This window comes from Rhineura floridana, chromosome 2 (genome assembly GCF_030035675.1).
Source record: "Rhineura floridana isolate rRhiFlo1 chromosome 2, rRhiFlo1.hap2, whole genome shotgun sequence".
In the NCBI taxonomy this organism is placed as follows: Eukaryota; Metazoa; Chordata; class Lepidosauria; order Squamata; family Rhineuridae; genus Rhineura; species Rhineura floridana.
The window spans coordinates 73,389,852-73,412,956 of NC_084481.1; the positions used below are offsets into that span (position 1 = coordinate 73,389,852).

Consider the following 23,105-nt stretch of genomic DNA (forward strand, 5'->3'; position numbering starts at 1 on the left):
TTTGAAGGGGCTATTATGCCCTAAGAGCTGGTGTATAAATCAGGTAAATAAATAGCCACGGCAAGGACCATCAATGAGAACTTGAACATCTACACAATTAGGTTGCTTATAGAACTATATCCCTCACTGAAGTGAAAGGGTAACCCACTCTCCTTTAAATATGGTTATCCTTTTCTTGAGTGAATTGGAAGATCATAAAGTTTTGCATTAAAGGAACTGTGTATTATTCTGATTATACAAAATTCATATTCATTAAAAAGGAGAAAATCATATTTGGCTTAAATGGGAGGATCGATGCTCTGGAGTTCACCATTATTTTACAGTCAACACAGGTCCCAGAAAAAATTCATTTTGCCTGACATGGTGAGGCTTCAGAACTTAAAAGTGGTCTACGAAGCTTCCTGTGACTGTTATAGGGTTGTTCTGCTTTTATTGTATTATGTATATATTTATTGTTTGTTTGTTGTTATGTGCCTTCAAGTCAATTATGACTTATGGCGACCCTATGAATCATCAACCTGTTATAAACCTGTTATAAAGCACCTGTTCAGATCTTGTAAGTTCTGTAGCTTCCTTTATGGAATCAATCCATCTCTTGTTTGGTCTTCTTTTTCTACTCCCTTCTGTTTTTCCCAGCATGATTGTCTTTTCTAGTGAGTCATGTCTTCTCATTATGTGTCCAAAGGATGATAACCTCAGTTTCATCATTTTAGCTTCTAATGATAGTTCTGGTTTAATTTGTTTTAACACCCAATTATTTGTCTTTTTCACAGTCCATGGTATCTGCAAAGCTCTCCTCAAACACCACATTTCAAATTATATGTATTTATATTTATGTTTTTAATATGTTATAAGTTGCTTGGAGACCTTTGTGTAACACAACTAGCAAGTGATGATAATAATAATGTAACTTGTAGGTTCATGCTAATTTACAATAATTATAGCTTCACCTGTTTTGCTTTTTTCCCCTAATTGGTAATTTGTCAGCTTGACTTAAGAATGGTGTGGAGTTCTAAAACAATGTAAGGTATTGGGGATGGAAACACAGTACCGATCGTGCTGAATGTAACTATACTGTCAAGGTTTGAAGAGAAAATTTCTTTTCTTTTTTTTTACAATAATTTTTATTCAAATTTTCATAAAACATAGAAAACAAAATCATAAAACATTCAAAGACAAAAAACAAAACAAAACAAAAATGATTAAACAAAAAAAATAAAATGTTGACTTCCCATTTGTCAGATATCAAATCAGTTATAGGTCTACAATATATAACAATCCTGTCTCTTAAATCATATTATAAAATCACTTTCCTCCAGTAGTTATCTTAATTAATCATCAAATCTCATAAACATTACTTTATTCTTTCCACAAAAAGTCAAAGAGAGGTTTCAATTCTTTAAGAAATATATCTATCAATTTTTCTCCAAATAAACATGTCAATTAATCCATCTCGTTAATAATTATAATAATCTTATTGTCATAACCATAGTCCAAATAAACATTTCGATTAATCCATCTCATCAGAATCTGTTAGGTCCAATAATTTCAATAGCCATTATTCCATTATCCCTATTAGTTCCATCTTCCATCTTCAATAGTCCTGTTAAGTCCAGTAATTTCAGTGTCCAATCTTCCATTATCAGTATTCCATAATAATCTTGCTGTTGTAACCATAGTCATATAATAAGAGTCTGATGGGAATTTCCTCTATCCCAAATATTTTATTGCCATCCATTCTGAATAAGTTGCTGAAATACTGTTGTAAAGTCATATCTGTGTTCTTCTTTTTTACAAAATGCACTGGCTCATCTCTTAAGAGTTTTTCCATTGTCACATGGCTGCAGTTAATTCCATAGATTTTCTCTATATCAAGCTCCATCACATCATTCCAGTCCAGAAGATTATCCAAGCCATTGATAACTTTATCTCTAGTATCTTCATTAATTTCTTCAGAGATAACGTTAAATTCCAAACAGTAGATTTTATTTCTAAAATCCATAAACTCCAGATCTTTTTCCAATTCCACATTTGTTCCAATCTCCAGGGCTTGTATCTTCCCTTTATTTTTTCTTTTCTCATCTCTGATCTCATTCTCCTCTCTCACAGGATCCCCTATTTCTTTAAGCTCCTGCGTCATTTTGCTCAGTTCAATTTTCAGCTCCTTACTACCCTGTCGCAGGGTTTGTTTCGTTATCTCAATCTCATCCATTATTTTCTGAAACATAGTTACTTCCAGATTCTCAGCCACTTTCTTGATTGCCATTTTTAAAACCACGAAAACAAAGCAAAACAAAAATAAAGAAGAACCACTTCTTATTTCAGCAACAATTGGGTTAATATTCCAGGCTTGATGACATCACAGTATAAACAGAGCAACCTGCCTTATCTCTCTATGTTCAAGAATGCAAAACAAATTTAGTTCCCAGCATCAAAACAGTTAGTGGCGTCGTGAAGAAGCAGATTCGTCAAAATAAAATAGACCAAAAAGAGAATAGTCCCAGACAATATAATATTCCTCGGAATAGAAATCAGGAATAGAAATCCCTCTTCTGTTTATTATCTTTAGAATGCACTTCCAGGACAGCTTTTTGCGACAGAAACAGAGATAAGCTGTTAATTTCGTGAATAACAAAAAAGAGTTATATCTCACCCAGAAGTTGTCCAAAGCCGATCAATCTGACAAATCTCCTTTTGCTGTAACAATTTAAACCAAGTAAAAAAAAAATAATAGAAAGAAGGGTGCTTGCCTGTTAGTCCGTTCTCTCTTTAAAGAAAAGATAAACGTATCGCTTAAGCAGATAGAGCTTGTTAGAAAGTCCGTCCGGCATTGTTGGCTGGACCTTATCTCATAAATTAATGAAATCCAGTCCTCCCAACAAAAACAGGCTTTTGAGGTTGATCTCTACGTTTCTCCCTGCCCGGGAGAAATTTCATCAGTCAAAAAAAAAAAAAATGTTCTGACTGATTTATATCTGAATAAGCTTCTTTTGAGGCGGGAGCCCGTCCCAAAAGCAGGCACAAGCGAAGTCACCCTTCCCGGAAGTGGTTTGAAGAGAAAATTTCAAGATGACCATGATTAGTGGAACTGACAAGTGTAACACCTTAAATAGTGTGATATTATCTATCTAAGAAGCTGTCTGTGGTTAAGATGAAAGGTTGATAGTAAGTGTCTCATTTGATTGACATTCAAATGCTAATAAACAGAATAATTCAGTGGTGGCCAATCCTTTCTAGCAAGTGTGCCATAAGTCAAATCTAAAACTATGGGGTACTACTTTACACTGTGTGCTATAGCCTTCGGTGCATTGGTGTGATTTTGTCTTTAATCAAATGAGCCAGAAGTACATGTCTCATTCCATGCCATGGTGAAGCTCATGGGCTCTCCTATTCATTAGGAGTTTTTCAGAGAGACCAGCTTTGTATGAGTGGACAATATGTTCTCGGTGAGAATTGGTCCTTGAAGAAAGTTCCTTTTGATGCAGTAAAATCTAGTAAGCCTGTCATGCATACTATATGTATTTATAGAGCCATGAGGGGTTAACAAATAGTTCAGTAGCCTGACACTATATATGTTTTATTGGATTTAAGTCTAATCATTAATTTTGGAAGATTGTAACTTTAATTTGAAAAATGAATATCCTGGTCAGACTACTGATCCATATTGTGGTAATGATGAGGCCTGGTAAATTACAATCAGCCCCCACCACAGCCCTTATTGAACACAGTTGCCCATCTTCCATTGATTTATTGGAAGAAGGGATTGGCATTGAAGACTCACAGCTCATCCACATATATTTTTTATTTGTTATTTCATTCTGTTCACTTTCTATATATTGTTACAGGATAGTGTTGTTCAGCACCAACTTTTCTAGTATTACTTTTGCGCCATCTGTGCCCCCAATATATTTCTTATTTAGTTGACATTCAGTGTGAATTTTCAACTCTGCTAACTTGGGCTGCGTGCCAAAAATGCCTAGAAGTTTTATTTATTTATTTATTATATTTTTGTCTAAGGCTTTCTATAAAACCACAAGTCATACATATCTGCCGTGCACTTTGAAAATAACCTTCTTTTATCCCAACTCCATGGCAAAATTCTGGGGTCATGGTATGTGCCAACATTTGGAAAGCTCATGAATTCAGTAAAATGTCTTTGTAAGGACTTTTCCCCAGCACTAACATTTATTCATTTGGCTTTCCTTTTGAGCTAAAAAGTGTGGTCTATGCTTGAACCGCACTTACTACAAACTGCTGTCTGATTTTTTTTTGAAAGACAGATACTTAAATTAACAAGATTACTTTAATTAACTTTTTTATTGATTAAATTTATATCCTGCCCTTTGTTCCAGAAAGAGCTCAATAAATGTATTGTCAGAGCAAATTTAATATGGTAGGGAGGGGTCTGCCCCCCTGTTTGCTTTGCTTGCCACCCTCACCCCCAAACACACCTATCCCAGGCTCCCCCAAACATCTCACACCCAAACACACCAAGCAACCCCCACACCCAGGCACCCACTCACACCCCCAGCCACCCCACTCCCCTTGCCAACCCCCCTCGCAATTTCCCCCAGTGTCTCCAGATGTTGGGATGCACTGGCCTCAATGAGCCCACTAATGCTTCTCACTTTTTCCTGTGCTGGTTGCTGCTCCTGCTCCTTGTCCCCATCTCTGTCCCGTACCACTGCTTCCCCCTTGACAAATGACACCATCATGCTGCTCTATGGAGCATGCCTAGGCCCCACCTATGCAGCATGCCTACCACCTAAGGCAGTTGCCTGCTACCTGCTGCCTCCACCACCACTTACTCCAGCTACTCGCCCTCCACCGTGGCCAATTGCCTGCTCACTCCACACCCACCCATTTACCTCGCCCGCTTGCCTGCCCATTTCACAGCTGCCTGTCTCATTCACCCTACACCTGGCTGCTGCGTGGTTGGTCACCCGCTTCCCCAGCCAGCCATCCTTGCTTCCCTCATACCCTTGTTGTGCTTGCTGCCCTGCCACTGTGCCCCACCCCCATGTGACACTGCGTGCCAGCTTAGGAAGATATTACATAGTTAGTTTGGCTACAGTTCAGAGAGTCATGTAGCTAAATCTAATAGGACTTCTGACTTTGTTTTTTTCTTAACAGTTTCTCTGTGCCCAATAATAAGCTGCATTTCAAGATTTGGCTGAAATGCATGATAATACCATGTAAATAATTGTCAGTGTAAATGGCATCAGGTAACAAAAACCAACAGGCCGGTCCTTATCCAAGGAGCTTAGATTTATGCTAGGTAGAAAATTAAGGTGGTAGACCAGAGGATTGTACCTCTTTAACCTGCAAGTGGAAAATACCATAACTAGCATCCTCCTCCACATTTTTTAAAATCCTTGTAAATAGAAGAGTAGGAGCAGATGCTCTAGGCCAGCCTTTCCCAGCCTTTGGGTCCCCAGATGTTGCTAAACTACAGTTCCCATAATTCCTGACCATTGGCCATGCTGGATGGGGCTGATGGGAGTTGTAGCCCAGCAACATCTGGGGGCCCAAAGGTTGGGAAAGGCTGCTCTAGGCCAGACCTTACCTTCATTGCTGTCCTTCTGTTTGGAGGGAATTTTAAACAAGAACGAAAGCTTAGTGGTAAAGCATCTGATTTGCATGCAAAAGGTCCTACATTCAATCTCTGACATCTCCAGATAGGGCTGGGAAAGACTCCTGCGAGAAACCCTGGAGAGCTGCTGCCAATCAGTGTAAACATTAGTGAACTAAATGGACCCACAATTTGACATATTGTTTTATCAGGAGGTCTGTTCCGTACAACATAGGAAGCAGACTTTAGTGTTGTGGCACCTACCTTTTGGAATTCTCTCCCCTTAAATATTAGACAGGCACCATCTCTGTTATCTTTTCAGCACCTACTGAAGACCTTCCTCTTTCAACAAGCCTTTTGAGTAGAGACCCTATCCCAGTCTGCATGTGTGCTGGAATTGCTTTTTAAGATGTTTTTAAAGCTTTTTTTAAAAAAAGATGTTTTGTTTTAATGTATTTTAAAGTCTGTTTTTAAGAAGTTTTAGAGTGTTTTTAGTGTTTTGTTTGCCGCCTTAGACTCCTTCTGGGAGGAGGGGCGGGATATAAATGTAATAAATAAATAGAAATCTCCACCAAAAATGGAGTACATTTTACCATTTTATTTCACTGCGTATCTGCGTAGACCGCACCTTAAAGAACAGAAGAGAACCACAAAGGAGGTGAGCAGAAGGGCATGGATGGGGAAATGGTTACAAGTCAACAGAAAGAGAATAAGATGGGAGTTCTGAGGGTAAGAAGAAATGATGTGCCAAATAGGCTAATGATCAGAAAAACTGTAGGAAGCACCTTAGAGTACTGTGACCATTTTTGTATATGCCAGCATTTGTATATAATGCAGCATTTAATGTGTACTGTTACTTGTGCAAGAGGTAGTCTTATCATTTCTTTTCATTTCAGAGCTCCCTCTGTCTGGACAATATGGCAGTCCTCATTTCTTCTCCCTTAAGTGTAAAGATCAGTTTTGCAGTGTGGCTGTTGAAGTAAAACAAATTCATTCTCTCTCTCTCTCTCTCTCTCTCTCATATATATATATATAGTATCTGGATGCACATAGTTCTGAGAATTTTGAACACTTTTTACACTCCCCCAGTATTTGAATCCAAAGCTGATATGTGTGGAAGCAAGCGTAGGTGTAGCACAAAATGTATATAAACATTTTGTGAATAAGAATTATTAAAATTACTACCAGAAGCGCTGAGGGAAAACACTGTATATAGGCTGAGAAAGGAAGACATCTGCATCACAAGGTTTAAAAAACAGAAATCCCATAATTTAGGTTAGAAAACTAAATATACTGGCCTGTATCCAATTATGTTCCTCTGCTAGCAGAAGACTCTTTTATAAGATTAAGGTTTTGGTGATCACAAGAGGTAATTTTAGCTGATTCTCCCTCCCCTCTGTAGCTCCCCAGACTACTGCCCATGTAATTTCATAGAGCCCTCCAATCTTCTGGTGCAGATTTGGAAGGTACATAGGGCTACACAGGAAAGGGAGAATCTGTGAGAAATGCCTCATCTCCCTTTTCCACTCACAAAAGCCTCCATGGGACCAAAGAGACTTTAGTCTATAGGTGGAGCGCTTGATTACAGCACAGACTTTTAAAAAGTGCTGTAACTAAAACAACTCTATGTCCCACGTATGGGCCACTCTGTCCATAAATTCCTCCCTGTTCTCTGAAACTGGCTGCCTTCTGTTTGAGAAGTAAATTTTGTGAGTGCTTGGAACACAACCTTCTTGGTGGTGACACCTTCAACTGCAAGCATGGGGAGGCCTGATCCAGATTGGGATAATGACATAGGACCAGAGCTTGGAAAAGTTACTTTTTTGAACTACAACTCCCATCAGCCCCAGTCAGCATGGCCACTGGATTGGGCTGATGGGAGTTGTAGTTCAAAAAAGTAACTTTTCCAAGCTCTGCATAGGACAAAGTGCCCCCTTCCACTAAGGATGGACAAATGTGACATTTTCAGTTTCTCTCAGTTTATTTTCCCCATCTTAAGTTTGGTTCTCAGTATTTCCACATAAGTTTGCATTTTTAAGAGAAAAAAAATGAAAATTTGTCAGTTTTTTCATGTGCATTTCACATAATGTATGTATTTTTGTATGCAATTTCCTCTAATATGATATGATGGCAAATGTTCCATTCCTGGGCAAGATCCTTGAACGAGTGGTGGCAGGCCAGCTCCAGACACTCTTGGATTAGACTGATTATCTGGATCCATTTCAGTCAGGTTTCAGGCCTGATTTTGGCACGGAAACAGCCTTGGTCGCCCTGTATGGTGACCTTTGTCGGGAGAGAGACAGGGGAGTGTGACTCTGTTGATTCTCCTTGATCTCTCAGCGGCTTTCAATACCATTGACCATGGTATCCTTCTGGGGAGACTGGCTGAGTTGGGAGTGGGAGGGATTGCATGGTGGTGGTTCTGCTCCTACTTGGAGGGTCGGCTCCAGAAGGTGGTGCTTGGGGAACATTGCTCGGCACCCAGGACTCTCCAGTATGGGGTTCCGCAGGGGTCAGTTCTGTCCCCCATGCTGTTTGACATCTACATGAAACCGTTGGGTGCAGTCATCTGGAGTTTTGGAGTGCGTTGCCATCAGTATGCTGATGACATGCAGCTCTATTTCTCCTTTTCATCTTCATCAGCTGAGGCTGTCAATGTGCTAAACCAATACCTGTCTACGACAATGGACTGGATGAGGGCTAATAAAGTGAGGCTCAATCCAGACAAGACTGCAATGCTAGTGAGATGTTAGTGGGTGGTTATTCGGACCAGATGGTGGATGTCCAACCTGTCCTGGATGGGGTTGGACTCTCCCTGAAGGAGCAGGTTCATAGCTTGGGGGTTCTCCTAGAACCATCTCTGTCACTTGAGGCTCAGGTAGCTTCGGTGGCACAGAGAGCCTTCTACCAGCTTCAGTTGGTGGCCTAGCTACGCCCCTATCTGGACAGGAATAACCTGGCTTCAGTGGTCCATACTCTGGTAACCTCCAAGTTAGATTACTGCAATGCACTCTATGTGCGGCTGCCTTTGAAGACGGTTCGGAAACTGCAGCTGGTGCAAAATGTAGCAGCCAGATTGCTAATGGGGCCAGACAGTTCGAACATATAAAACCGATTCTGGCCCAATTGCATTGGCTGCCTGTATGTTTCCGAGCTCGATTCGAAGTGCTGGTTTTAACCTATAAAGCCTTACATGGCTTGGGACCACAATACTTGATGGAACACCTCTCCCGACAAGAAACCACCCATACACTACGCTCAACATCAAAGACTCTCCGGGTGCCTACTCGGAGGGAAGCTTGGAGGATGGCAACAAGGGAGAAGGCTTTCTCAGTGGTGGCCCCCAAATTATGGAATGATTTTTTGTGACAAGGTGCGCCTGGCGCCAACACTGTTATCTTTTTTGGGGCCAGGTCAAGACTTTCCTCTTCTACCAGGCATTTTAGCATGTATTTTTAAATTTGTATATTTGTTTTTAATGTTTTTAATTGTTGTCAGCCGCCCAGAGAGCTTCGTCTATGGGGCGATATACAAATGTAACAAACATAATAATAATAATAATAATAATAATATATTTTTGGTTGGAGAACTGTATCACAGAATATTAAGAAGTATGCATTTTAAAGAATAATTGTGTTTTACATATTGGTTCAGGAAGTGTATGTTTGGTAGGCTGGCGTTAAAATGTGAACCAAATGAATTTATCGCCCTACCCTTAGACTGAACACACACTAGGGTCCCAATTCAGATGGGATGGGGAGGGAGACACTGGCTATTTCACAAACAAAAATTGTGCACTGATAGGCAAAACAACATGATTAAAACAGTGTGCAGTTTGACCCTTAGACATTCAAAATGTGTAGTGTGGCATCACATGGTGATCTTCCTTATTCCCACATATGGCAGATATCAGGCAACAGCATTTTGATGATGATAGGTTCTATTTTGCATTTCTAAATGCTACAGCGAAGAGAGGACGAGAAGATAAAAATACATGCTTTTGGTGGCAGCTGTGTGGTGGTTGTAATGTGTAGCTCTGGAAAGGAAAGAAAGTTCCAGCTACACTCATGCCCAACAAAGAATAATGAACCAAAAGGGAGTTCTGTCATTTTAAATGAGAATTCAGAAAAACTTAATGCCTCTAAACAGTATGTGTGCATGTATATATTTGTATATTAGGTGTTGCATTTGCACAATGCTTCGGCTCATGACTATAATATGTGTACATATGTGATAATAGAACTCCAGTGCTTTCTCTAAGTGTTGTTATAACCTTTTAATTGATGGGAAAAAATTGACCTTTTAGGAAAAATTCACTCAAGAGGGCAAGAGATGCAAAACAGCCATGGAAGATATTTGCATATCAGTAGATAAAGATACAAGGAATGAAAACAGCAGAACTGATGAAGAAAAGGAGAAGACAAAATCATTGCTTGAACGGCTGAAGGCTTTAAAGGTAGGATAAAAAGGAAGTTCTTGCATTAAGTTCTTGCACTTTCATCAGTACTGAAACATGGAACAGTATAAATCTTACCTTTCTCGGGTCACCTAGGCATTTGTTACAAAGTATTTTTGATCACGATTCATTAAACTAGGATGAGTGAAATGCTCTGCATTGGAATCACTGAAACGATCTTTCTCTAACGTCAGGGATCATATATCCTTAAAAAGAAACTTCATAAATATTTTTAACTTGTTTCAGGCTTGAGGCTAACAATAATACAGCAGTCTTAGTCTTTGCAATTTAGTTTCAGGTGTTCATTTTAGGGCCCAAGGGCTCCACTGTACTCTCCTTATACTCCCTTTTTCCTTCTGTCAGGCGCCAGTAAACTCCCAATGTACCCAGACCTGGATATTTTACTCTTTATTTGCTGTAGAACAAATTATCCATGCTGCTGCAACTGACTGGAGCAGTAAAAGCATCTACCAACCAAAAGACTTGAGGTTCCTCACTATTGCAGTTTCTCCCACAAGTCACAGCAGTATTGCCAGTTCTTGAGTGGTGATGTTAATGCATTTGCCCTGAGGGCTGCATAGTGTAACTGAGCTGTGGACTGGACTTCTAGAGTGTGTGCACACACACATTTCATTAACTATGACCTAAAGTGAAACCACATTTTGCAACCCCCCTCCCCCCCTGGAAAAGCACTCTCAAATTTTGAGGGCATAAGTACATTAGGTCTTAATTTATTTGAATTCAATTCCTGTCGTCCCCCCGTGATTTTAAATTTGTTGGAAGTATCAGGAATCAATTCACAATGTCTTGTCACAAGGATAAGAAATGTATTCTTCTTGAACAAATAAATAAATATTGGTATTCCCCATAAGCTGCCAGACTTCTAGGTAACTGAAATTTACAGTTTCAGTTTTATTTTCAAAGGGTTGTATTGGACACAACAGAACATTCTCCCTCTCTCCTTCTCCTGTGCGGCCCCTAAATATGTCCTGAGGGTTTTTCCAACCCTCTGGAGCAGATTTGGGGATGGTACAGGGTACACAGGGTGTGAAGAGAGGAAGTCATTCTGCTTGCACCATTATTTAGTTGAATACCCCCCAAGGATTTATAATCTACAGCTGTACTACCATACTTCACTAGAAATTTTTATTTATTTATTTATTTATTTATAAAGTATTATTTATTGTCTTACATTTATATTCTTGGAAACCAATACAGCACATATGTGGTTACTAGGCAGTCACCCATCCCAGCACTGACAAGTTCCAGTTTTGCTTAGCTTCAACAAGGTGTTTTCGAACTGTTCCTGGGACTCTTGAGCACTCAGGGCTCTTTAGCTAAGATACCAAAAGTTGCATATTTAACACATCATTTAGATTTGAGTTTAGTTGAAGCATTCCAGTTCAATATTACTGTACTGTAGGATTTAATTAAGCAAGTATACTGTAACAAATCTGAGTAAAGGCATGATCTGGTCCGGCTTGTAGGCAAGTTCAGGTAGAACTGGGATAATCAAGCCCTAAGGTGAAGTCAGAGAAAGAAATACTTTTATCTGATACTTCTTTTTCTCCTCCATGAAAAGCATGTTTCATGTAAGAAATAATGTGTAATTTATATGTCATGAGTTTGCCAAAGGATCCCTAGCATATGTACACCACATGCACATATAATGGAAAAAGTACACTTGGGTATGGTATTAAAGATCTATGTTTATTTGCTCATTTGTTTTCCCTACAAAGGACTTCTTGTGTAGAAGCATGTAACATGGATCTAACCTCAAGGACTGGGCCTACTGCCAGGTCACAGCCAGGGGAATCCTCATCAGAGGATGACCTAGGAGGCTCTGGCTTTTCCCAGCCCTGGGTCAGGCTCCTCCAATGAGGCAGAAGAAGGGCTGTCTACACCCAGGGTGAGTTTGGTCTCTGACATCAAGGCCAAACAGGTCCCAAGGCCAAGGGAGAGGTGTTGTCTCAAAAGTCAGGTGGAAACCCAGTCCACCCAAAGAAGTGCCCAAGTAAAGGCAAGAACTCCTTGGGAGTAAAGGTCTCCTCAGGAGAAAACCTCTGGCTGAAGGAGTTGATAGGAGTCAGCTGAGGTTAGAATAGAACAGAACAGAATAGAATAGAATCATACTTGGAAGGGGCCTGGAAGGGGCCTGTAACGCCATCGAGTCCAACCCCCTGCTCAGTGCACGAATCCAGATTAAAGCATACCTGACAGGTGGCTGTCCAGCTGCCTATTGAATGCCCCCAGGGTTGGAGAGCCCACCACCTCCCTAGGTAATTGGTTCCATTGTCTTACAGCTCTAACAGTGAGGAAGTTTTTCCTGATGTTCACTCGAAATCTGGCTTCCTGCAACTTGAGCCCATTATTCCGTGTCCTGCACTCTGGGATGATTGAGAAGAGATCCCGGCCCTCCTCTATGTGACAACCTTTAATGTACCTGAAGAGTGCTGTCATATCTCCCCTCAGTCTTCTCTTCTCCAGGCTAACCATGCCCAGTTCTTTCAGTCTCTCCTCATAGGGCTTTGTTTCCAGTCCCCTGATCATTCTTGTTGCCCTCCTCTGAACCTGTTACAGTTTGTCTGCATCTTTCTTAAAGTTTGGTGTCCAGAACTGGATGGAATTCTCAAGATGAGGCCTAACCAGTGCCGAGTAGAGGTGAACCAATACTTCACGCAATTTGAAAACTATGCTTCTGTTAATGTAGCCTAAAATAGCATTGGCCTTTTTTGTAGCCACATCACACTGTTGACTCATATTCTGCTTGTGATCAACAACAATCCCAAGATCCTTCTCGCATGTAGTATTGCTGAGCCAAGTATCCTCCATCTTATAACTGTGCATTTGGTTTCTTTTTTCTAGATGTAGAACTTTGCATTTATCATTGTTGAATTTCATTCTGTTGTTTTCAGCCCAATGCTCCAGCCTATCAAGATCCCTTTGAATTTTATTTCTCTCTTCTGAGGCATTAGCTATCCCTCGCAATTTTGTATCATCTGCAAATTTGATAATCATTCCCTGCACCTCCGTATCCAAATCATTAATAAAAATGCTGAAGAGTACTGGGCCCAGGACCAAGATCGGTGTGTGGGTCTAGCATCTTCAGCACAAAAACCCCACTGCTAGGCTGGAAGAACTGCTGGAACAACGTCTGTGTACCAGTACTGTACTTTGCCTGTTATGTGATCTGCTGACCCCAGACTGCCCCAGACTTGCCTTTTGCCCTTGCCCTGCCTGCCCACAGACCAGTTGGGCCTTGGACTGCTCTGACTTTGCCTCTCGCCTGACCCTTTGTTGTTGACTCTGCTTTCTTTGACCCTAACCTTGGACTGGTCCTGGATACTGCTTTGGTTGTTGCCCACGTTGGTCTTGCTGCTGGCAACTCTTGTTTACTTAGGAGTCCAGTGAGAACAGGACGCCTACTGAGGTTCATTGTATCAACCTACCAGCTTAGCTGAGCAACAAACTGCTATTTAACTCCTCTGCCCCCAACTATTGTCTAGCAGCAGCCATCCCATCTAGCAGCAGCAGCGGGAGAGATGGAACAAGTGGGATCTACTCCATTGGTTCGACTGAGACAGGAATGGAGACCCTGTGGCCCCCTAGATGTTGTTGGAACTCAGCTCCCATCAGCCTAAGCAGCATGGTCGATGGTCAGGAATGATGGGAGTTGTAGTTGAGCAGCATCTAGAGCAACAGAGGTTCCTCATTCCTGGGCTGAGACCAACTGTCATTTGGCTCATCCCCTTCCTGCATTCATTACATTCAAGCTGGTCATATAACTTGTAAGAACTGGTGCCTGAGTTTGCTTGTATTCCCTAACCTTTTCTCCTCCTCTTGTGTCACTTTTTAGGTTGTATGCCTGTGGGTATAGACTGTTTCCCAGTTTTCCAGGCCTGGTTGTTTCCATGAGTTAGAAGGCAGACAAGGCAGCAAATCTGCTCTCTTCCCCCTACCCTAACCCCCCAAAACCCGATGAATTTGAGGGTGTGTGATCCACTCACCTTAGAAATGTAGCCTGGCAAGTGGCAGCAGTGGCAACTTACTGTTCCCTTCTTCCTTGTTGGTAGGGTACAGAAAGCAATGTACCTCATCCAGCAAGAACAAGGGCTCTTCTGGCACCTATCATTTTTTTGTCCCCAGAAAGACACTTTCCCTAAAATAGTATTCTGGGAGCAGATAAATGTCTTCTGTGCTGCAATCTACCAACTGGATTCTTGCTCTAGATTATTGGCTAGCCAAGTACATTAATTCTCCCACCAATTCGACAAGAATAGGGAGCTGCTGCCGCTTCCACTATACTACATAAGTTAAAACTAAGTACATGAGTTAAAACACAGGGCACACTCTTGCATCCCCCCACCTAATCAATTCAGTTATTTTTGCCACCTACTTCTAAAAACTGGCTAAATGCCCTCCCTGAATTCACTCTTTGTGAATGAGATGACAAATTGTTTACCAAGCTTAGTAAGTTTTATGTGCTTTATAGATGATGATATTGGACAATGCTGCAGTAGCAAACCAACCGGGTTCTGAGATGCTCCATTACTGCACCCAAGGGTGGCTTGTCAGGTTAGTTCTAGCCGATATGCCTGAGAGTGATAGACTTGGATACACATGCATGCATACACGTCCCAGAAGATAACGTATCCAAATGTGTTCTTCAACAGTTCACTTTACAACATCAATACATAACCTAGGTTCACATAATATGAATAAATTATGTTGTTTAGCTCTGTGTCTTTTTTAATTCATCTATTGTTGTTGGGTGGGATAGTGTTCCAGCCAGACCTTTCTTTCTCATATACTTTCCAATATATTTCCAAAGAGTTCTGTTAACCTAGTTTTTAGTCTTGAGTCTGCAGAGCTATTTCAGTTCTTCATTTCCTTGCTGATGATAGAAAGTTGTTTAATGAAGTCATAGCTTCTTATCAATTATGGTCAATTGCCTTGACGAGGGAGGAGGGAAGCCCACAGCTTTATGGATAGGTAAACCTGGCTGTGCAAGGTCACAGAATAGGATTTCTTCATTGATTCCAGTTTTGTGTTACAGCTTGGTTAAAAAAAAATAGAATGTGTCAATACTTCCAGAATTAATCTACGCAAGCAGTTCTAAGGAGTAATTCATGATGAAAAATGAACTACAGGACCAACATTAATAGTACCCAAAGATAATTAAAATAAAGTGTGGCTAATTGTATGTTGGTTTACTGTTATATATCCTTACCCTTGTGTATTTGAGCTTGGTATATATAAATTTTTATGTCATGCACTGCAGGCTCTGAGGTTTATTAATCAAGAGACATACATTTTATTAGTTGTGCAATTAGTAAGTTTAATCCTTTGGTGTTCAGAGAATAATTAATCTTTGTATTTAACTAGTGAGTTTTGGGAAAAACCAAAAATAGTTATTCATTAATTCTTCTAGTGTGGATGTCAGATTTTTGGTATCATCTTTTCAAAATGTTTACAAACACAAGAAAGTGTGCAGTTAATCCACTTGTACAAGATAAATGAGAGATTTTATATATGAAACCATAGTTTGAATATAATTTTAATACTGGGGTGTGGGCACTTAATAGTCATTATTTGATACCATGATGTATATAATTTCACAGCTTGATGACTCTTAGGGCCGGATGGCACTTTTGAATGTGGTTGTGCAGGTCTGAAGGTCCCTTTGATTGGGAGAATTTCTGCTAAAAATTAGTAGGGGTGTGTGTGTGTGTGATCCTTCATCATTTCAGGGTTATTGAAAAAGAGAGACACCTCTGCCTGTCAAGCAAGACAGCCTCCTCCTCCCCCTCACCAGTGATTTTTAGATTCCCTTGTAGATACTTTTTCCTCATCTCCTCAGAAAAGGAAGGAGTTGTAACCTAAGGAACAAGGCCATGGCAGTTGGCCATCTTATACTAATACTCTGAGACAGTAAGGAGAATCATGACCTTCTGGAATTTTTAGTTCAAGCTCAATGTTTCTTCGTTTCTGGGCTTATCCACATGGGATAATTACTTCATACTAAAGATGCTGTTTTTATCTCTGTTTTCTATTTATACTGTCCGCAGTAAGGGCTCAATGCCAGCTGCAGATATGGTGTTTTCTAGTCACAGTGAGGGGAAGGATCAATCATGCAGTTTCCTAATGACCACACCGTCTAATTTAACCTTTCCACTCACTCTGGTTACCTGGCAATCTAGCATGCTCAGTTTGTTCTACCACTTAGTTTCATTTTAAAAACCAACAACCTAGAAGTGTGATTATTCGTATTTTCATTGGTATATTTAGCTGAAATATAAATCTTTCTTTGAGCAGTGTTATGCTTTTGCGCACAAGTTAGGGGGGAAAGAAAAATAAGGCACCATTTGCAGCAACATAAAAAAGGCTTGCAGAACAGGGGAGAGCAGCCAAAAGTTGTTTGTCAGTCCACAGGAAATGAAATGAACGAAGGGAGTGGGTGTGGAGAAGGGAATGGTTGACACACCCACCTAAAAGCGTCAGAGCAAAGAGTCTGCAAGCACTAGAGACATTTTTTCCTTCCCTTTTCGTATTATCAGAGGATTCGGTTGGTACACGGGGAAACTGTGATAGCTTCTGTTTGCCAGTAATGTCATGTGAACCATGTGAATTAAAAGGGGATGTGAGTAGCGCCAAGCACACACTAAACCACCATGTAGATGACCCCTCTATCTACACCCAAGGTCCATATGTACCCTCTCTGGAATTCTTCTGCAGGATTATGGACAAATAATGAGAACTCGGCAAAGGGCAAGACTTTCCTATCAACCAGTCAGTAGGCTGTATTCTTATAATATTTCTCTACTAATAGGAATAAAACCTAAAGATCTATTAGTGGGGATGCCACAGTGACAGCCCTGACCTCTTTACAGAGTTCTTCTAGCCATGGCCAGAAGTCTACCTACTGAGTACTGTCATAAGAACAGTTGAGTGTACCCTACATTAAAAAAAAATGTGAGTTTGGGGAATACCTATGTTCTGTTTTTTCTAGACAGGTTTTCATGGGGTTGATGAACTAACTGCTTTTGTTAAATCATGAACTGCAGAAAATCTCTCTGATAGCTGCTTTTTCACATATTCCTCTGAGATGTGGTTGAGTTCAGTGCTCAGAGCATGGCATCTGAGAATATTGACCCAGGATCCTATATTAGGCTAACAAACAAACTGTTCTCTAGAGGCAAATTATTTTGGATAGCAGTTGGACAGTACCCTTATCAAGATCAAAGACTAAAAGCAGTGATGTAGAACAGAAAATTCACCAGCACTTTATTTTTCTATGGAAAATTTTCCATTTTGCAAGTTCATTAGGAATAATGAATGGATGACAGTTGCAAATGCAATATTAAACAAACTTGGCAGTTTCAAATTGTTTACTAAATATAAATAAAATAAACATACAGTATTAGATCACTCTTGAGGGCATCAGGAAATTTTTCAATTTGAATTTTTTCAGAAAACCACATTACCAACTAAAAGAAACTTGTTCCAGCAGCACTTGAGGAAAAATGAAGCAAATCCTGACTGATCTAGTCCTTTTATATATTTAAGCCAGTTAACAGATACAAGCTGTAGTGAAAGAGCAACATACCACCCAACTTCTAACTCTAGCTGATCCTCCAACTCTGGCACATCCTCTGTGAAACAATCTATATATATTGTCACCGCTTGCAAGAAAACCAGTATGTCTGATCCTTCACAGTGCCAAGTTGACTAACTATTCCCTTCTTATTGAGGATCAACTTATGCATTTTACCTGAGCTTAACATCAGGTGTTCTCAGCGGCTTGAGTTTTGGAAAACCATGTGTCAGTTACCTTGCCTCCTGGAGTTCAAGATGTTCCTGTTGAATAGTTTCCAGTCAGCACCAGCATCCTGAAAAAATGAAAATAAATTAAAGTCTGTGTGGTGTCATTCAGTCCCTGGGATCAAAGTGCTCTGACATATATTTTATTCCATATGTAATCCCAGTGAGAAACAGAGAAATTCATGTCATTTTGAACTTGATATTTTAAAAGCCTATCCAAAAGAAGTTCCATAAACTATCCACTTTCTTGTTGCAGTGATTCAGAAGACAATGATTCTGCTATCAGCTATATTAGTGGAGATATGTTTTCACTTTTTAGTTCAGCCTATCTTTAAGAATTCTACTAGTTTGCCTAAAAGCACAAATACTTTTTCTACTAGGCTTTTGTATGGTCTTTCCTTAGCTCAAAGTGTAATATATATGAACATCAGAGTCGTCCTGGTTGCTCATAATTATCTGGATTATATCATGTTTTCCATGCTCAGTGAGAAACCAATGTGAACTAGACACTGTAGTGTCTGGAATGCCAGAGAATTTTAACAGACAGGCAGAAAATTATTGTTCTTGCTGACCCAAAAGTTTAAAATACTTGCGGGTCATTTTTGGATGACAGGCTGTTTCTGTCCCCTCAGAGGGAACTGCAGGTCTTTAGTACACCTTGGAAGTAGTTTGGCAAGAGCGTGTGGTTCTACTAAAGATCAGTCCAGTTGCTAGACTTGATCACATCTTGCAAAGATGATACAGGTTACTTATTTCCTTGCCGAAGAATACAGCAAGTTCCCAGCATGAGTCCTCATGTTTATCCCATATCCAACCATCTTATCAAAGCTAGCATTTCACTTGTGCTGCCCACCCCCTGCTAGGAATGGGGTTTGCTGCCTAGTTCTGATCCACTTGTATTCTGACAGTCCATCGTTCCATCCTGATCTGTCCTTTTTTTGTTCCTGCTTGTTTTGGCACTTGCTGATTTGATCCACTGGTTGATTTGATTTTTTTTGGTTGCAAAAAAAAAAGCATAATTTTTAACATAAATTCCTATGTGAATGATCATGGTGTTCCACATGGTTTATTTTTCCTATTTATCACACTTACATACTGTTATGAATGCATCAACTTAGATGGAATTATGAAGATAATTACATAAAATTGGAGGGGGATTCAGAAAAAAAATCCATGCCGATTACAGCTGTGGCCCACCTCAAAAAATCAGTGCTGGTCTGAAAAGATAGTGGGTTGTTGGATTCAGTCAGAATCTAGTACTAAATCCAATTTAGCAGATATTCTCCCCCATCCCTACGCCCTGCAACACGTTTCAGGACAGGATGCCCTTCAGAGATCTATTCAACATTTTTGTCACAATGGATGCTAGGCCTGTGTGCTGGGAGCACTTTGCTGAGACCAGAAAGTTCAGGAACATGGGCAAAGGAAGAACTTCTTAAGAGCATTAGCTGGCTGGAACTGACAGTCAAACTGACTTTGTCATAACTCGTTTCATTGATCAGATATCAATATGTATTGGTTTGCATAGACTAAATTAGTTTCAGTTGAAATTAGTTATCTATTGAAATCAAAGGGACTTAGTTTTTACTAACTTTTCATGTTGATTTCAGTGGAACCTACTTTTAACTGGACCCGTTATGTTTGCCAAAGCCTACATAACATGATCGTTGTTTTCTGTGGGCCAAGCAAGATGTCACACAGGAAATGCATGATTCAGAAATTCTACTGCAATAGGGCATAATACATATTTATTTATTTAGACCATTTATATACCACTTATATTTAAATAAAACTCTAAGCGGAGTACAAGTCAAAACATTTTAAAACAGCAGCTACAAAAAACAATCAACAAAATACAATTAACAGAACAAAACATCATCTTTAGTATCAATATAATACAAACATTGCATATAAAAATTAAGTACAAAAAATACAAGGAAAAAATAATTATATACAAAATAGACTAAACAGAATATTCCCTAAGTTTCAAGGAAAAAAACAACAAAAGCATTTAAATAGCACATTTTTAACTTGCCTATCAGTTTTTATGGGTTTTAATTTGGTATGGTTTTAAATTTGTATACTTGTTTTTAATATTTTTAATTGTTGTAAACCACCCAGAGAGCTTTGGCTATGAGGCGGTATATAAATGCAATAAATAAATAAATAAATAAATAAAAGTTAAAACAAGTTTATTTTTAAACATAATAGATTAAACAAATCAGCTCATTTCTTAATCACAGTATAATAAAAAGCAAAACAATTAAAACAGCCGTTCCTCTTTAAACAGAATTTTGTCTAACTACAGCGGAGAAAAAAAATCATTTAGTTTATTCAAACTCACCTTTACAAGATCAGTATATTCGTATTTAAACAACATTCTAAACTAACACACTCATGCTTACCTCAAATCCCACTCTACAAGCACTCACATAATTTAATCTCACATCCTAAAAGCAGCATACTCACATGTACATACCATAAGAATCACCATGACAACCACTCAAATCTACATACGGCCAAATAATGCACACACATAATCTAAGTACAGCATTCATACCAAACACTCCCCCTCGTCTCTCACTCAAGGGGGTAGAAACTATGCCCACCAGGCTCTCACCCTGGGGGTATAGAAACCACTTTTTCCAACATAGTAGGCAACAACACTTCCCTCATTTCTCAACTGAGGAACAGAAACCATTCAAGTCTCAAATATTCACCCTAAAGAAGGACAGGCTTTCCATCACTACAGCTTGTTGGTTTGCCTTCTCTCTCCAGCACTTGCAGCAATGATTTTTCTTGGCAAGCGATGGATTACGAAGACGACTCCAAGTGCAAAGCTAAGTGCACACTTAGCATCTCACTTCGTGTGATGTTGAGGCGTGTGCTGAGGCACTGCCTTAGGCAACCCCTCCCCTTTATATACCTGGAGCAGAAGAAGAGAATATGGCAAAGTTGTGGGCAAATGGCAACAGCCATAGCAGCACACAGAGTCCTTCCAAACATATGCACAGCTTCAGGCAGCTCCTCTTCAGGAAAAGAAAGCATCTGCTTGTTCAAGGATCTTAGGTAAAGAGGTCTCTAGAGTGTCATTATCTCAGCAGCTAAAATAGTATATCCTAGGTTTGAATCCTGATTCGGAACTTCAGAAAAACTGCCACTTCAAACTTGGACCCGTTTGACTCAGGATCCAAAGCAGAATTCACTTCAGAAAAATAAAGTTATGTGCCCCCACCATTCACTAGTAGTAGTAGTAGTAGTCTTCGCCGTAGTAATACAGTTATAATTTTTTTCTTTTAATAGAACTGGATTAATCCCTAAAAGGGATTCACTTTCTTTAGTTTGTAGGCACCAATTCAGTGGCATTACATAGGTGTTGCAAGTGGTACTTTTCACAAAGCTGCAAACAAAGTGTTTTAATTTGATGAGTGGAGTGGCATGGATAAGGAATTGTTTCCTTACAGAAACAGCCTTTCCAGGCTGAAACACATATTGTATATAATGTGAGGCATTGCGTGATAAACAGACAATTACCTAGGGAGGTGGTGGGCTCTCCAACCTGTAGGTGTTCAAGAGGCAGCTGGACAGCCATCTGTCAGGTGTGGATTCTTGCATTGAGCAGCAGGTTGAACTCGATAGCCTTTTAGGCCCCTAAGGTGTTGGCGTGTGTGCGTTGTTGTGTGAAACAGCATACATTACGTTGGAGTTAAGTTGAGCAAGAAACTTCTTCAGAGCATGTTAAGAGTCTTTATTGAAAGACATTAAGGCCAGAGGCTTAAGAGTAAATACATGTAGAGATTCTTCAGTCACCCCCCTTCTGGTACATCTCTCTCCATAGATAAACACAAAAACAGCCTCTCAGCTCAGAGGCATAATTCAGAAGACGACAACATACAGACTCTGTTAGAACTTTCCCAGTCGCTATCAGATGGCTACCATAGCAACGGCCCTGGCAGTCCGTTCCCAGACAGGGCATAGACATAACTCCCCCTTAACCTCAGTTACATCTTCAAACTTGCAGGCTTCATGGAAAACAACTAGAGACAGTAATGCCTACTGGTCACCAGCCCAACATAAGGCTCCTTCCAGCTCTACTATTCTATGAAAGTGTGCATTTACTTCTAGAGTGAAGGACTGCCACTGTAACTAGATCAACATTGTTGTTCAGTGGTATGACTAAACACAAATTAATATTGAGAACACTGAACTTGTATTTTCTTTTTTAAAAACATTATTCAATGTATAAAAGCAGCTTGCCATTATAGATATATTTGTTTTGCTTTTAGCAGATACTTATCTGCAAAGGTTTTTTTGACATCCAAATCACCAAGCTATCATGAAGTGCTTCAGAGATCATTGCTTTGGTTTAGGGCACCAGCTTTGCCTCAGATGGGTCCAGAATCCATTTGAAACAGCATGTTTTGATTCAGGATTCATCTGAATCCACTGTATGCCACTAGTACAAACACTAGACTTGTTTTTAAATCTCTGGGCAGGGGACTCCCACAGGGCATTAGAATACAATCCCAGAGAGCCATCAGGAAGAATATGAAATGTACCAGCAAGGCAAAATTCCCAGTTTTTCAACTATGGTTCTATTACTTGAACAACATAATACTCTTTTTACATATACATCAAGTTAATACATCAACTTGCGCAGACCTGGCCACCTCACCCCATAGTGCTCTCATGCTGTCATACTGTGAGCATTACCTACTCTTTGAGGGAGAAAAAAGTGTTGTTAAACAATGTCCACAGGCCACATACATATATACTATATTATATGATGTGAAAATGAATGGAAGGCATTAATGTGTGTGTGTGTCCTTAAAGCATTTTAATAGCCTTCCCAAAGGTGGCCATCCTTTCTCTTAGGTTCTTGCATTTTTGCAATGTAGATAAATGTAAGATATAACTAAGCTTAGTGTGTGCCCTTCTTAGCAATTGTCACTCATCTTTTTCTATTATTTCTTTCTCTGTCCATTCTGTTTCTGCTTTACTGACTGATAAATTCTGTACATTTGTAATCAAAGGGAACAGATGATAATTAACAAATAGTTCATACTTATGCCCTCACTACCCAGAATTCTTGTCAAATTACGATCTTTTAGATATTACAACTCCCTTGAGCTATGAACATGCTTTGCTTAGGAAGTCCCATTTAATTTACTTCACCAGTTTTAGTGAAAAATCTTACAGTTCATACACAGTAACATTTATTCCCCTGTGTATGTGGCCTTCTCAAGGCGATAAAAC

At 39.8% G+C, this 23,105-nt stretch overlaps 1 protein-coding gene across 3 annotated transcripts in view; it reads left to right on the forward strand.

Annotated features, from left to right (window-relative positions):
- NCKAP5 (NCK associated protein 5) overlaps nucleotides 1-23,105 on the forward strand; it is a 969,055-nt gene that overhangs the window by 593,599 nt on the left and 352,351 nt on the right. For all 3 annotated transcript variants that reach the window (XM_061608949.1, XM_061608950.1, XM_061608951.1), the window contains exon 11: nucleotides 9,879-10,028. In XM_061608949.1, coding sequence (XP_061464933.1) covers nucleotides 9,879-10,028 — 150 coding nt within the window. The remainder of the gene's footprint in view (nucleotides 1-9,878; nucleotides 10,029-23,105) is intronic.